Source organism: Conger conger, chromosome 2, assembly GCF_963514075.1.
Source record: "Conger conger chromosome 2, fConCon1.1, whole genome shotgun sequence".
Taxonomy (NCBI): Eukaryota; Metazoa; Chordata; class Actinopteri; order Anguilliformes; family Congridae; genus Conger; species Conger conger.
Window position 1 is genome coordinate 85,006,033 of NC_083761.1, and position 15,272 is coordinate 85,021,304.

At 45.4% G+C, this 15,272-nt stretch overlaps 1 protein-coding gene across 1 annotated transcript; it reads right to left on the minus strand.

Moving 5' to 3' along the window:
• Positions 1-1,069: 1,069 nt before the first annotated feature.
• On the minus strand, positions 1,070-6,976 carry LOC133122437 (amine sulfotransferase-like). Its single transcript, XM_061232403.1, has 7 exons — positions 6,881-6,976; positions 6,475-6,644; positions 4,738-4,943; positions 4,425-4,551; positions 4,185-4,279; positions 1,854-2,034; positions 1,070-1,222 (listed from the first exon to the last, which is right to left on the minus strand). Exons 2-7 carry the CDS (start codon positions 6,638-6,640, stop codon positions 1,095-1,097), a joined length of 903 nt encoding a protein of 300 aa, XP_061088387.1. The 5' UTR covers positions 6,641-6,644; positions 6,881-6,976; the 3' UTR covers positions 1,070-1,094.
• Between the last annotated feature and the right edge of the window lie 8,296 nt (positions 6,977-15,272).

The following is a 15,272-nucleotide window of genomic DNA, read 5'->3' on the forward strand; positions in this document are numbered from 1 at the left end:
GCTGAAGCTGACCGCAAAGCTGGCAGACCTGGGAGTACCCACACCCACCCGCAACTGGATCCTGGACTTTCTCACAGACAGGCCACAGGTGGTGAGGATGGGAAAGAAGGTCTCTGCTGAGCGCACAGTGAGTACAGGAACCTTGCAGGGCTGCTGCCTCAGTCCTAAGCTATTTTCACTCTACACATATGACTGTGCCTCCAATCAGGACAATAACACCATCATCAAGTACTCGGATGACACGACCATCCTCGGCGGGAGGACGAGTCATCATATAGAGACCTGGTCCACAGGATCATTGCCTATGGGGAGGACAATGATCTGGTTCTAAACCTGGACAAAACAAAATAACTCATTCTGGATTTCAGAAAAAAGCCCCCCTCTCTGCAGCCTCTCGTCATCAAGGGGACAGTGATTGAGCGGACTGAGAGCTACAGGTTCCTGGGCCTTCAGATCAGTGAGAGCCTCAGCTGGGCAAAACACACTGCAGCTACAGTGAAAAAAGCTCAGCAGAGGTTATATTTCATCAGGCTGCTGAAGAAGGCCAGACTCGGACTCCAGCCCCTCGCCCAAGTCTACAGAGGACTTGTGGAAAGTATCCTCACCAGTGGTATCACAGTGTGGTAGGGAAACACCACTATGGCTGAGAGGAAAAAACTGCAACGGGTCATAAAGACAGCAGAGAGAATCATTGGCTCTGATCTCCTCTCCATGGACATGCGCAATGTGCTTCAAACAAAGGAAAAAAGGAATTTGACAATTAAAAATGTTTTAAATCTCCCCAAAAACAATAGGTCAACTATGTAGAAAACACTTCTGTCAGACAAATATTGGTTTGATACCATATGCATACTGCTGAATATTGCATTTTATAGCATAATATTTACCACAGAAATATTCTGGACCATAATCCATATTTCTGTCTCTAAATTGATGGAATATTTTGTTTCTTTTGCCATATACGGTATTCTCATCCTATCGTTCCATATTGAAAATGAAAGAATGTGACTAAATGAAGACACAATGGGTAACTATGCCACACAGATATACAGTATATTCTGTACATTTTGTAGAGGACATCTGAAACAGAGCCATCAGCCATGGAGCTCACTAATGTCCCAGACAAAAGTCAGAGGGAAGTCCTTCATCCTCTCCTGGAAGACTTTGTCGAAGCGTTCGCTCTGAGCCACCTTAAGGTTGTTCTTCCAGTCCCCAATTGTACCTGAATCACAACAACACACAGATAACTATGACAGGTAGCCAACTGTATTGCTTTCATCATCAGAAGTATTCTTGATATTATATTTGTCATTAGGGATGTATTTGGTAAGATAAGCACATCTGACACAAGAATATCTTGTGCTTAAAATGCTCATATGGAAAACCTCTCCCAATCTTATTGCAGATACTCCAGGTGAAGAGTGCAGTATACATCCTTATTCAGGGAGCTGACAAACTTGAGTCGGGGGGCAGAGGATTGGAGGGTTCATTCCATTTCAGTTTTCTGAGTTCAGGAAATTAACTAAAATGAATTTTGTGAATGGGGAAGGAAGGTAGTCATTTTACCACCATTTCATTTTTACTGAATTACTTGAGAGAGCAGAGAATGGTGCAGATTAATCTAAACACCTTATAGCAGCTATACATTTTAAGACTTCTGAACTTTATTCATTTGTGTTTAGGACAGCCTCTTCCACCATTTATACAGATACATACTCAACAAACAATGTGTGTGGATATACAGATGGATATTTACCAAAGTAATTCAGGTTATTGTGTCCCTCAAGGACTGACCTTGATGAAGAATTATTTAATTCTGATCAGACTATTTCTTGTTTTTATCTTTTCCATACCTTTGCGAAGAAACTTTCCCTTCTCTTTGTCCATGACAGTATCCAGCAGGAATTCATAGTTTGCCAAAGGATCGACCTTCATCTTCGAGAAGGTGACTCGCTTCACTATTTCATCAATTGCTGCGTCAGTCAAATTTTTCCCCACAAACTCACTGATCTTCACAACAACAGATCTCAGATCCTGATAGAAAAAAACGTCAAAGCAAAACAGAGAGTTACAACATTTAACACATTTAACAAACAAAACTCAGCACTTATCTGAAAGCTGTTCGTATGACAGTGACATTGGCTTAGGCGGTAAGAGCAACCATCTGGCAGTCGGAGGGTTGCCGGTTCGATTCTGCCCTGGGTGTGTTGAAGTGTCCCTGAGCATGGTGCCTTGCATGGCAGCCAATCGCCGTTGGTGTGACTGTGTATGAATGCGTGAATGAGAAGCATCAATTGTACAGTGCTTTGGATAAAGGTGCTATATAAATTCCAACAATTTACCATTTATTTATATCAGGTACCGGGGCCGAAGAACAGACAGCCAACGGTACAGAATGTAATCGAGGAATCAAAATCTGGATGGCAGAGGAACTTATAACTCTGGTGATGGGGTATGAACCAATTAACCATTGAGTGTCCAAAGGTGTACTGGGGACGGACCAGGAGCTGAGCGGCGGGAACTTACAACGCTTTCTATTCCTTTCTATGCTTGAGGTCTTACAGTGAGAGGGGCGGCAGCAGAGCTATAATTACGTATGGAGCATCAGTACAAGTTGGCAAAAACCAGGTAGTTCCTTGTGATTGATGGAAGAAGGCTGGTCCATGACTGCCTTGGTCTTTACGAGGACCATGTTCAATTGGCCTCAGGAGACCACAAACTCCAGTAACTGAACTCTCGACTGGTGAAACTCAGACTTTCTCGCTTTGACAAATAACTGGTTCTCCAACAACAAAAAAGAAAGATTTGTCAAATGAGCTGGATGTGCTCTTCAAGGGAGGAGGAGAAGATCAGGATGTGATCAAGATAAACAAAGACGAACCTGGAGATCATGTCCCGCAAGATGTCATTAACCATCGCCTGGAAAACGGCCGGGGCATTGGTCAACCAGAACGGCATAAATCTATTCACACCAGGTATTCATACTGACCATTGGGGGTGTCCTCCACTCATCCCCATCTCTGATGCAGACCAGGTGGTAAGCATTATGCAGGTTGAGCTTAGTAATGAACTTGCTGCTTTGGAGTGTGGAGAATGCCGAGGAGGCGAGTGGAATCGGATAGCGGTTCTTGATCGTGATGTCACTCCGGCTCCGGGAATCGACGCTGGGCCGCAGGGACTTGTCCTTCTTCTCAACGACGAAGAACCCCGTTCCGGCAAGGGAAGAAGAAGGACGGATGAGACCGGAAGCCAAGGACTCACTGATGTACTTCTCCATGGCCTCCGTCGCTTATGGGAAAGATCTGAGGTCTGGGGGAATGAGGTGCCTGGGAGCAAAAGGACCGGAAGCAGAGTGGAGACAGAAAACGTGGCAGCCAGGGCTCCAGCCGATGATCCCTTGGACCCAGTCAATCTGCAGGTTGTCATGTCGCGTCTGCCCAACACCACGGGAACGTGAGGCGACTTCATGACATAGAATGAAATCTATTCACACCCGATTCCCAGAGACCAGAATCCCCATGGGGGTGTTGACACGGGGGAGCGGCAGTGGGTTTGGAGAGCCGTTCATCCTTCATCTGTTCAGAAAGTCACATAAGCGTCACGGGCGTCAGGGCGTCTCTGGAACCACGGCGACTGGAGGTCCTGTGGTCGGGCAGCTTGGATTCCGGAGAGGGAATCCGGCGTGCAAGGACCAGAGATTATGGTGGATGGAGCGAATCTCCGACTCGTGTTGACCCAGCTCCTCACCCTGGAATCGGAGACCTTCCTGACCGGTCTGCTGGGTGGCTGGTTCTATCAGGTGTCGGGACCTAAGAACCAATCGCAACCGAGAAGTAGGCAGAATAACTGTCTTCATTGAATGAGCAGGGGTCGGATGCAGGCAAGAGAGATAATCAAGGACAAGGGACATGAAAGACCAGGCAGGAAACCGAAAACACTATGACAGGGGAGTACAGAGTGTGACATATTTATATGCTTGGAAAGAGGCTGGCATTACATTAAAAGTGGAATTACAGTAAATATGGCAAACAAATTATGGGCCTGTTCAATTTAGCTTTTGCACAATTTGGTTTCACTTGGTTGGAGATTTTCACTTCATTCTGTACAAACAAATGCAAGTAGTGTATTGTGTATGCAATTTTTCCAATATTAAGAATATGCCCTCCCCCTTTCATCAACATCACCTTTATCATTTCTTCATAGCTTAGAAAGAGGATGTTGTACTTGTCTCTGTTGTTGTACCATCCCTTGATGTGGTCAAACCAGCAACCACCAACAACTGGAAAGATCAGTCAAAACAAGAAATTATTCAGGGTTAGGGGGCTGAACCAGATACAAGGGGTTAATAGTATTAATTGAGAAGACCAGTGAAAGAGCTCAAATAATTTTAATATTCATGGCTGTGAGAACCCTGACACACTTACTCCAACCAGAGAAAAACTTATCCAGGGTTTCGTCCAGGTCTTTGTGTTTCTCCAGGTAGACCATGCAATTTGTGAAATGAAAATAAGAAACAAGGACATCTTTGGGGTTCCTGATTATGTAAATGACCTGAACGAAAGAGATACAGCAGGCTTAATGTTACACACGAATAGTTTGAGGGCTCCTGCCATCAGCAGGGAAATTAGTACTCTCATACCTGCACTGACCTACAGGGTATACAGGTTTACAGTCTATGGACATAAATGAAGAGTACAATGTGTGATGTCCATGGGGCACCTCCACCTGACAACTTACTTTGGCCTTCTTCTCCTGCAGGCCTCTGGGGGACAGGTGCTCCTGCAGATGGGAGCAAAACAGCCTGGGTGATGGCCGTTTGCTGTAGTCTGTACCTTTAACCAAGTAGTCCAGCCAGGGCATGCGCTCAATTGTGGTCTTGTCTAGAGAGTCTGGGAAGTCCTCTTCATACAGCAAGGTAACAATGCGCTGGGTCCATACTGTGCCTGAGAGAGAGAGAGAGAGAGAGAGAGAGAGAGAGAGAAATAGAAAAAAATCTATATCTTACTATCACATTGTAGTTGTATTAATTATTTATTTGTTGGAGGCCTCCAATAATATTGACAATTTAAAAAGCTGGGACCGTTATTATAAAGCGTTACCAAAATAGGTTTTCAACAGTAGGGGGCAGCCTCGTTGCATTTCAGCCTGTGACAGGTGGTGCAAAAACCAACGCTTATCAAGAAATAGTTTCTTATTTATTCGTCATGAAATGTTCGTTAACTCCATTATTTAACTGATAAAATTAAAGACTGTGTTGAACAAGTTGTTAATTGATGAACGAGGGGACACATGACTACTAAAACGAAATCATTGTTGCTAGGATAAAGCAAATGATAACATGACAAACCCACATTGTCTTAATTATTTTTTTTAGTTAAAAAATATGGATGACCTGAAACTCAAGCAACCAAGAGGAGCCTGTTGATTTACTGATCCATTTAAATATATGTTGTTTCTACCCGTTTAGATACTTCACTATTCTAACAGAATAATACAAATATTTAGAACAGCAGAGCAAAAGTGCTAAAGGAAACCCCCCATACTGTACCCGACTCCCCTTCACGGACGGTACACAAATTAGTGCCTTTCGCACAGGGTGGCCTGTAGCGTAGTGGTTAAGGTACATGACTGGGACCCACAAGGTCGGTGATTTGATCCCCGGTGTAGCCACATGATGATCTTTTCTTTGATGAAAGATCTATTGTGAAAACGACCAGATGGAGCAGATAAAACTTTTTTCAAAACATTGTGGGGTTTTTTTTTTGCAAGACTAAATAAACAATTTGCCTGTCTGACTGTATGTGTGGGCAAAAGGAGCATAAGAAGAGAGACACAAAGCAAGAATAAATGTGAAACTTATTTTGTACACTTACTTACATGTACGTGCTAAAAGAAACGAACACCGATCACATTATAGATATATTATTATATCTGACTACTGATAGACTACTTTGCAAGTTTCAAAGTCTGACCATAAAGTTCTATGAATAGCTGTTTACAAACCTACATTTGACTGAAATACATACGATGCAATTCCTTTTGAGGGAGAGACCTAACCAGCATTTCCAGATGGAAAATACGTGATTGTAGCTGAAGGCATGGTTGTTGACATGGTTACATCACTTCAGAGAGCATACGCTTGTCTGCTACAATAAGTCACATTATGTTTCAGGTGATCACAAACAATTAATGTACAATTTAAAGAAACAGAAACGTCGACTGATGTTACAATCGTGAAGTATGTGCGAGACATTTGTAACAGAAGCGTGTTACATGATTATAACAATGAAAAATAACTTCTTGTTATAATTATTATAAAGAAAAAATAAAGTGTCAAAAATTTTATTTTCCAATAATTTTGTGTTTATTTAAACTGTTGGGGTCAATTTGACCGCAAAAATAAAAGCGGTCATAAACTCTTAACATAATAGGAAGGTTAAGATCAAAGCAAATTCAGATCAGGGAAAGTCTCACCAGATTTTGGGTAAGTGACAACGAAAATGTCACTGTCTCTGATCTCAAAGTGTTCCATGCTGTCAAGATATTCCGGAGTAAGTTCATAGGTGTCATCAGTAGGGTAGGCTGTTCCCTTGTACGTGAACAAGGCATCGCTAAGACGCTTGTACTCCTGCTGAGCCATCAGTCTGAAATGAGGTAAAAATTACAAACGGGTAACTCAAACGATCTGCAGCTGCAATTTCCATGGACAAATATGGAGTAGAAACAACTGCAGTAGTAATACACACCCATGCACACATACACACACTCACGCACACAGATACAAACAAACCATCTCACTAACCACTGCTCTATTATAAAAAAGCCAGCCTAGATGCTGCCATTTAAGCGCAAAGTGAAATCAGATCAACAGAAGTCTCACCAGTGTCAGGGGGAAAGTGACAACAAAGGTGTCAATATACAGTAATAATCACTGATGTCAAAGTGTTCTAAGCTGTTGATGTATTCCAGTGATCTCATGGAGCGTAGAAACAGAATAATCAGCACCTATTCAGGCAAACCTTTTTCTTTTCTTGAACATTCACAAACTCACGCCCCACTCCCAGGCTTGTTCCTCCACCCTATCACATGCCTTTTATTTTCTCCTGTTTTTTCCTACCCTTGCCCTGAGGGGGGGGGGCGCTATCAGTAATACCCTGCCAGAAAAAAAAAAAAAACAGAAAACAGAAAAAAAAAAAAAGATTTATTTTCCCAGATTGGTACCTTGTGATCTGTGTGCCATAAAATCAATGCAAGGTTGCCAAATACTCAAATTGTGTTGCCTGCCTTTTTTATTTTAATGAATCTTATCCAGAGGTTGATAGCTGAAAAGTTAATTTAGCCATTGGGATAGAGAGAGAGGGGTGTCTGATTTCCAGCTGATTGTTATACATTTTCTTGCTGCTAATAAGGCGAGATTTTCTAATTTCCTTGGAAAATCTTGTTTGTACCAAGTAGACAAATACAGGGAGAAAGAGGAATATGAATAGTAGTACATCTTGATATTAAATGATAACAGATGTCCAGAAGGAAGAGAGTGGGGTACAGGACCTGAATAAATAAAAATAGAAAGGACATTTCAGTATACAACTTACACCTATGTAACTAATTTGGGGTACAATAAACCAGATGTAGTTTGTCACATGACTAAGTCCATTTCCACACCCTGTCACATGACCATTTCCACACGCTTTACTGCAGTATGAGTACAATTACCGTTCCCCCATGCTTATGTAATCAGGCTCACAGAAAACCAGCTGCATTCCAGCGTGGAGATGAGTTCATTTAAGGATATTTGACAATGTGTTTTGAAAAAGTATTTGCTTAATCAATTTTTTTTTTCATGGCAATATGCCGAGTCCAAGTTCCAAGCTTTATGTAGCCTCCCAATTGCACCTGACCTGAGGGATGGAGACATTTTATTTTCTGCAGATGAAGTGCATACCCATGACCAGGGATAATTGCCCTGAAAGAGGGAAGTACAATTTCAAGTGCTAACAGTACAACAAAGATAAGGACTAGGCCATATTTGATTAATCTGATTAATGGATGATATTTACATCTAAAAATAGTTTTTTATTCAGTACCATGCAAATATATGAACAATAAACAGCTTACCTAGCCAAACAAAACTAGCAAAGATATTATCCTAGTCCTAGCGTAATAACACAAGTAAAGACACAACAACAACAGTTAAGGTTTACAGGAGGTAGGGAGGGGCGGGGAGAGGTGCAACATGAAGAGGTGTGTCTTCAGTCTCCACTTGGTAAATGGTTGGAATTTACTTTGACACAGCACTGGCGGGGGATCGAACCAGCAACCCTCCGACTGCCAGACGACTGCTCTTACTGCCTGAGCCATGTCACCCCCTCTACTGTATTTTGGTTTATAACAGCACTTCATGTGTATTTTACTAGTTACGGATGTGATGCTTTAACTTGTGGGAGAATCTATGCACTTGTAAGTCGCTTTGGATTAAAAGCGTCTGCCCAAATGACTAAAATGTAAAAGTATGTTTTATCTGCGATGCCTGTTTTTCAGTCTTTATTTTTCAATGTTTTATATGGTAAATGGTAAATGGCAGGCATTTATATAGCGCCTTTATCCAAAGTGCTGTACAATTGATGCTTCTCATTCACACACTGACACACTGACACACTGACGGTGATTGGCTGCCATGAAAGGCGCCGACCAGGAGCATTTGGGGGGTCTTGCTCAGGGACACTTTGACACAGACCGGGGATCGAATCGGCAACCCTCCGACTGCCAGACGACCGCTCTTACTGCCTGAGCCAATGAGACGACAGCTCTTACTGCCTGAGCCAATGAGACGACAGCTCTTACTGCCTGAGCCAATGAGACGACAGCTCTTACTGCCTGAGCCAATGAGACGACAGCTCTTAATGCCTGAGCCAATGAGACGACTGCTCATACTGCCTGAGCCAATGAGACGACAGCTCTTACTGCCTGAGCCAATGAGACGACTGCTCTTACTGCCTGAGCCAATGAGACGACAGCTCTTACTGCCTGAGCCAATGAGACGACTGCTCTTACTGCCTGAGCCAATGAGACGACAGCTCTTACTGCCTGAGCCAATGAGACGACTGCTCTTACTGCCTGAGCCAATGAGACGACTGCTCATACTGCCTGAGCCAATGAGACGACAGCTCTTACTGCCTGAGCCATGTCGCCCACTGCAACAAAGTAGGGCGGTCTGTAGCGTAGAGGTTAAGGTAAATGACTGGGACCCGCAAGGTCGCTGGTTAGATTCCCGGTGTAGCCGGTGTAGCCACAATAAGATCTCAGTAAGTGCATCATTCCAACCGATTTTCCTCTAGACGCGGTAACGTTTGATTTAAAATTGCTAATTTGAACAGCAAGGGTTAGGGCTTGAGCCAGTTTGTTTGTCTCGATCGCTCTTAATCACTTCTAGTAGTTGCATACCTGTAGAGTGATTGAATGTTTGTCTTAAATAGCTTAAATAGCTGTGGAATTTATCAGTAGATTAGCTTTGATTTGATATTGCAATTGTAGGCAATTTAAATAGACGTGTCAGAGCGCTCCGTTCCAGTTTGAGATGTTATGTTTCACCCCATCCCAGTCTGCTCTCTCCCACGAAGACCCCCCCTGCGACGTGGGCCTCCACGGCGTCGGAACCCCTCGAACCTCAGCTACCCCCTGCTGACCCCCTGTGAGGACTTTGCTGTCACAGGGGGACTATGGAACTGCCAGTCTGCCACTCGGAAGGCTGACTTCATCCCTGCATATGCCTCCCTCCAGTCCCTACAATTCCTTGCCCTCACAGAGACCTGGATCACACCTGACAACACCGCCACTCCCGCTGCCCTCTCATCCTCCTTCTCCTTCTTGCACACTCCCTGGCCTTCCGGCCGTGGCGGTGGTACTGGTCTTTTAATTTCCCCTCATGGAAATTCTCTCTTCTCCCCCTCTCTGACCTGTCCATATCCACTTTTGAATTCCATTCTGTTGCAGTATCCTACCCTACTAACCTTTTCATTGCAGTTATCTACCATCCTCTAGAGCACCTGGGAAACTTCCTTGATGAGCTAGACACCCTTCTCAGCTCCTTCCCTGAGGATGGCACCCCACTGATTCTCCTTGGAGACTTCCACATCCACCTTGAAGCCTGCCAGACTGCTGCCTTCCTACCGCTAATCCACTCCTTCGGCCTCTCCCTGCAACATTCTCCTCCAACCCACAAGGCGGGCAACTTCCTAGACCTTGTCTTTGTGAGGAACTGCTCATGCTCCGATTTCATGGTTACCCCTCTGTATACATCTGATCACCACTTCATCTCATTCTCCCTCCCTCTTCCTCCCCATCCTCCTCCACTCCCTCTCACCCTCTTCCTTTGCCAGCACTGTCACCGCCTCACTCCCCCCTCTCAAATCCTTCTTCAAACTCCCCACTGACTCTGCATCTGCCACCCTCCTTTCATCTCTCTCCTCCGCCTTTGACTCTCTCTGTCCCCCTGTCTCAAAGCCGCCTCGCACATCCCCCACCAGTCCTTGGATATCTGACACCCTCCGTACCTCCAGGACCAGCCTCCGCGCAGCGGAGAGGAAATGGGGAAAATCCAGAGACCCCTCAGACCTCACAATTTACCAGTCTCTCCTGGCGGCATTCTCTTCTGCTGTCACTGCCGCCAAGCAAAATACTATCAGACACAAATTCAGAACTCCGCTTCTAACCCTTGGAAACTGTTCTCCATTTTCTCCTCTCTCCTCAACGCACCACCTCCTCCACCTCAGTCCTCCTTCGCTGCTGATGACTTTGCTGACTTTTTCGATGAGAAGGTCACAGTCATCCGCAGATCCTTTACAACCACCGCCTCCCTCACTGTGCCCTTCCGCCCCTCTAGGCCCATCCCTTCCTTTTCCACTTTCTCCCCCCTTACAGACTCTGATGTTTCTCAACTCCTGCTCTCCCACCGCCCTACAACCTGTGCCCTTGACCCTATTCCCTCTTCTCTTCTCCAGACTATCACACCAGACATTCTCCCATTTGTCACCTCCCTTGTCAACTCCTCCCTGTCTTCTGGCTGTTTTCCAGCATCCTTCAAGAGGGCCCACATCACTCCATTGCTAAAAAAGCCTACCCTGGATCCCTCCATCATCCTGAACTACCGCCCGGTATCTCTTCTTCCTTTTCTTTCTAAAACCATAGAACGAGCTGCTTCTACTCAACTTTCTTCTTTTTTTTTCTAACAACAACCTGCTAGACTCCCATCAGTCTGGCTTCAGATCGGGCCACTAGACAGAGACCGCGCTCCTCTCCGTCTGTGAGTCGCTCCATGCCGAACGAGCAGCCTCCCTCTCCTCTGTCCTCATTCTTCTAGATCTCTCTGCTGCCTTCAACACTGTGGATCACTCCGTCCTCCTGTCCGCCCTGTCAGCAACGGGCATCTGTGGCACAGCCCTGGACTGGATTGAGTCCTACCTCTCTGGTCACTCCTTCCAGGTTGCCTGGGCTGGTACGGTATCGACACCTCGGCCACTGGCCACAGGAGTTCCCCAGGGCTCAGTCCTAGGCCCGCATCTTTTTTCTCTTTACACTCGTTCCCTTGGCCCTGTGATCACTGCACATGGGCTATCCTACCACTGCTATGCGGATGATCCCCCACTCTTCATCTTGTTCCCACCATCTGATACACAGGTTTCTGCCCGTATCTCTGCTTGCCAGATTGATGGATAACCACTATCTAAAGCTCAACCCAGGCAAGACTGAAATGATATTCATCCCTGCTAATACCTCTCCCCACCTGGATCTCTCCATTTCCCTCGGGGATACCACACTCACGCCATCACCCAGTGCAAGGAACCTCGGCGTGGTGATGGACAGCAGACTGTCCCTTTCCGAGAACATTGCGGCGGTGACCCGGTCATGCAGGTTCTTCCTATACAACAAACGGAGAATCCGCCCCTTTCTCACCCCCTACTCGACCCAGCTCCTGGTCCAAGCGATGGTTCTGTCCCGCCTGGGCTACTGCAATTCCCTCTTGGCTGGCCTCCCAGCGTCCGCCATCAGACCCCTCCAACTTCAACGAGTGACCAGACCGCCTCCACGTCTGGTCACTCGTACTCACGTCACCCCCCTGCTTACTTCCCTCCACTGGCTGCCTGTCATGGCTTGCATCAAATTCAAAACATTGGTGCTAGCCTTCCAAGCAGTTAAGGGGTTTTCCCCAGCTCACCTACGAAAAATCATCAGACCCTACACCCCTGCCAGACCTCTTCGTTCAGCCTCCACAGGCCGCTTGGCACCTACCCCTCTCCGAACCTCCACCTCACGCTCACGACTACGGTCTGTTCTGGCTCCACGGTGGTGGAACGAACTCCCCGTTGAGGTCAGAACTGTAGAATCTCTCCCCACCTTCAAGTGCAAACTGAAGACGCACCTCTTCAAGCAGCACCTCTCCCCATCCCTCCCTACCTCCCTGTGATCCTTAATTCTTGTCTTTGTGATTTACGTAGTGTTTCGGTATTTTTAGTTGGCTAGGTAAGCAGTATTTAGATAGTTAAGTTTGGTCACTTCTGCTTTGTTGTTTGTTTATTTGTTGTTTAAAAAATAAATAAATAAATAAATAAAATAAAAAAATAGGCCCTGGTCCTTATCTTTGTTGTACGGGTAGCAATTGAAATTGTACTTCCCTCTAGGGTCTTTCAGCGCACTTAGCCCTGGTTGTGGGTATGCACTTTGTTGTACGTCGCTCTGGATAAGAGCGTCTGCCAAATGCTGTTAATGTAATGTAACAAGATGGCAGAATCAGTGAGAGAACAATGAAGAACGCTCTTAAGCAAGTGGGCTCTGACTACCAATCTCTAATTCAACTGCACATACATTAATTAACTGCATCAATGTGAACTAGTGATTTCAAAATTGTGAAGGATGGAGCCAAATCAAGAAAAAAGGTGAGGTGAAAGTGTAGAGCCTAATTTCATCCTGAATGATCAATTCTTGAGAATTCATCACGAGCTACATCATCAATAGAGATTAGTGAGCCCACTCCAGAAGCAGCCCTGCAAACCCAAGCCATGACTGTGCTTCACAGATGAGCTTGTATGTTTTGGATCATGAGCAGATCCCTTCTTTCTCCACACTTTGGCCTTTCCTTCACTTTGGTAGAGGTTCATCATGGTCTCTTCAGTCCATAAAACTTATCTGGCTCATCTCTGTACTTCTTTGCAAATAGTAATCTCGCTTTCCGATTCTTACTGCTGATGAGTGGTTTGCATCTTGTGGTATAGCCTCTATATTGCTGCTCTCTAAGTCTTGTTTGAATGGTTGATTGAGATACCTTCATCCCTGCCCTGTGGAGATTGTTTGTGATGTCACTGACTGATGTTTTGGGGTTTTTCTTTATAGCTCTCACAATGTTTCTGTCATCAACTGCTGTTGTTGTCCTTAGTCGACCTGTTTGATGTCTGATGGCTCAGTATGCCAGCAGTTTCTTTCTTTTTTAGGACATTCCAAGTTGTTGTCCAAGCTATTTCCCCTCTTTTCGATTTCCCCGCTTCAAAATGGCCTAATTTTCTCTCTTCATGTTGGTTTATATTTTCTAACACAAATGCAGTCTTCACAGGCAAAACCCAAGGCGAGTAGACTGATGTATTGTTTAACCAATTAATCTAAGAGGACACACCTGGGCAACATGAAACACCTGTCAGTCACATGTTCCAATACTTAATACTGCTCTACCTGACAACCTCAACTGCTTCTACGCCAGATTTGACCAACAAAACAGAGACATTCCCTTAAAGGCCACCTGTGATCCAGAGGAGAAAGCGCTTCAGCTGACGCACACACAGGTCCTCGGGGCTCTGAGGCGGGTGAACCCCCGCAAGGCAGTGGGACCCGACCGAGTGGCACCGAGAGCACTGAGGGCCTGTGCAGAGCAGCTGGCAGGGGTGTACACTGACATCTTTAACTCCTCTCTCTCACAGGAAACAGTCCCACGTACCTTTAAGTCCTCTGTCATTGTGCCGGCCCCTAAAAAACCAAACACAACCACAATGAATGACTTCAGACCTCCGGCACTCACTTCAGTTGCCATGAAGTGTCTGGAGAAGCTGGTGCTAGAACAAATAAACTCTGTGGTTCCAGACACTGTTGACCCACTTCAGTTTGCCTACCGCTCGAACAGATCAGTGGACGACGCGGTGGCACTAGCACTTCACTCCATATTGCAACACCTGGACTCTCATGACACTTATGCTTGGCTTCTGTTCCTGGATTACAGCTCAGCCTTCAACACAATCAGGCCGCTGAAGCTGACCGCAAAGCTGGCAGACCTGGGAGTACCCACACCCACCCGCAACTGGATCCTGGACTTTCTCACAGACAGGCCACAGGTGGTGAGGATGGGAAAGAAGGTCTCTGCTGAGCGCACAGTGAGTACAGGAACCTTGCAGGGCTGCTGCCTCAGTCCTAAGCTATTTTCACTCTACACATATGACTGTGCCTCCAATCAGGACAATAACACCATCATCAAGTACTCGGATGACACGACCATCCTCGGCGGGAGGACGAGTCATCATATAGAGACCTGGTCCACAGGATCATTGCCTATGGGGAGGACAATGATCTGGTTCTAAACCTGGACAAAAAAAATAACTGAATCTGGATTTCAGGAAAAAAGCCCCCTCTCTGCAGCCTCTCGTCATCAAGGGGACAGTGATTGAGCGGACTGAGAGCTACAGGTTCCTGGGCCTTCAGATCAGTGAGAGCCTCAGCTGGGCAAAACACACTGCAGCTACAGTGAAAAAAGCTCAGCAGAGGTTATATTTCATCAGGCTGCTGAAGAAGGCCAGACTCGGACTCCAGCCCCTCGCCCAAGTCTACAGAGGACTTGTGGAAAGTATCCTCGCCAGTGGTATCACAGTGTGGTACGGAAACACCACTATGGCTGAGAGGAAAAAACTGCAACGGGTCATAAAGACAGCAGAGAGAATCATTGGCTCTGATCTCCCCTCCATGGACATGCGCAATGTGCTTCAAACAAAGGAAAAAAGGAATTTGACAATTAAAAATGTTTTAAATCTCCCCAAAAACAATAGGTCAACTATGTAGAAAACACTTCTGTCAGACAAATATTGGTTTGATACCATATGCATACTGCTGAATATTGCATTTTATAGCATAATATTTACCACAGAAATATTCTGGACCATAATCCATATTTCTGTCTCTAAATTGATGGAATGTTTTGTTTCTTTTGCCATATACGGTATTCTCATCCTATCGTTCCATATTGA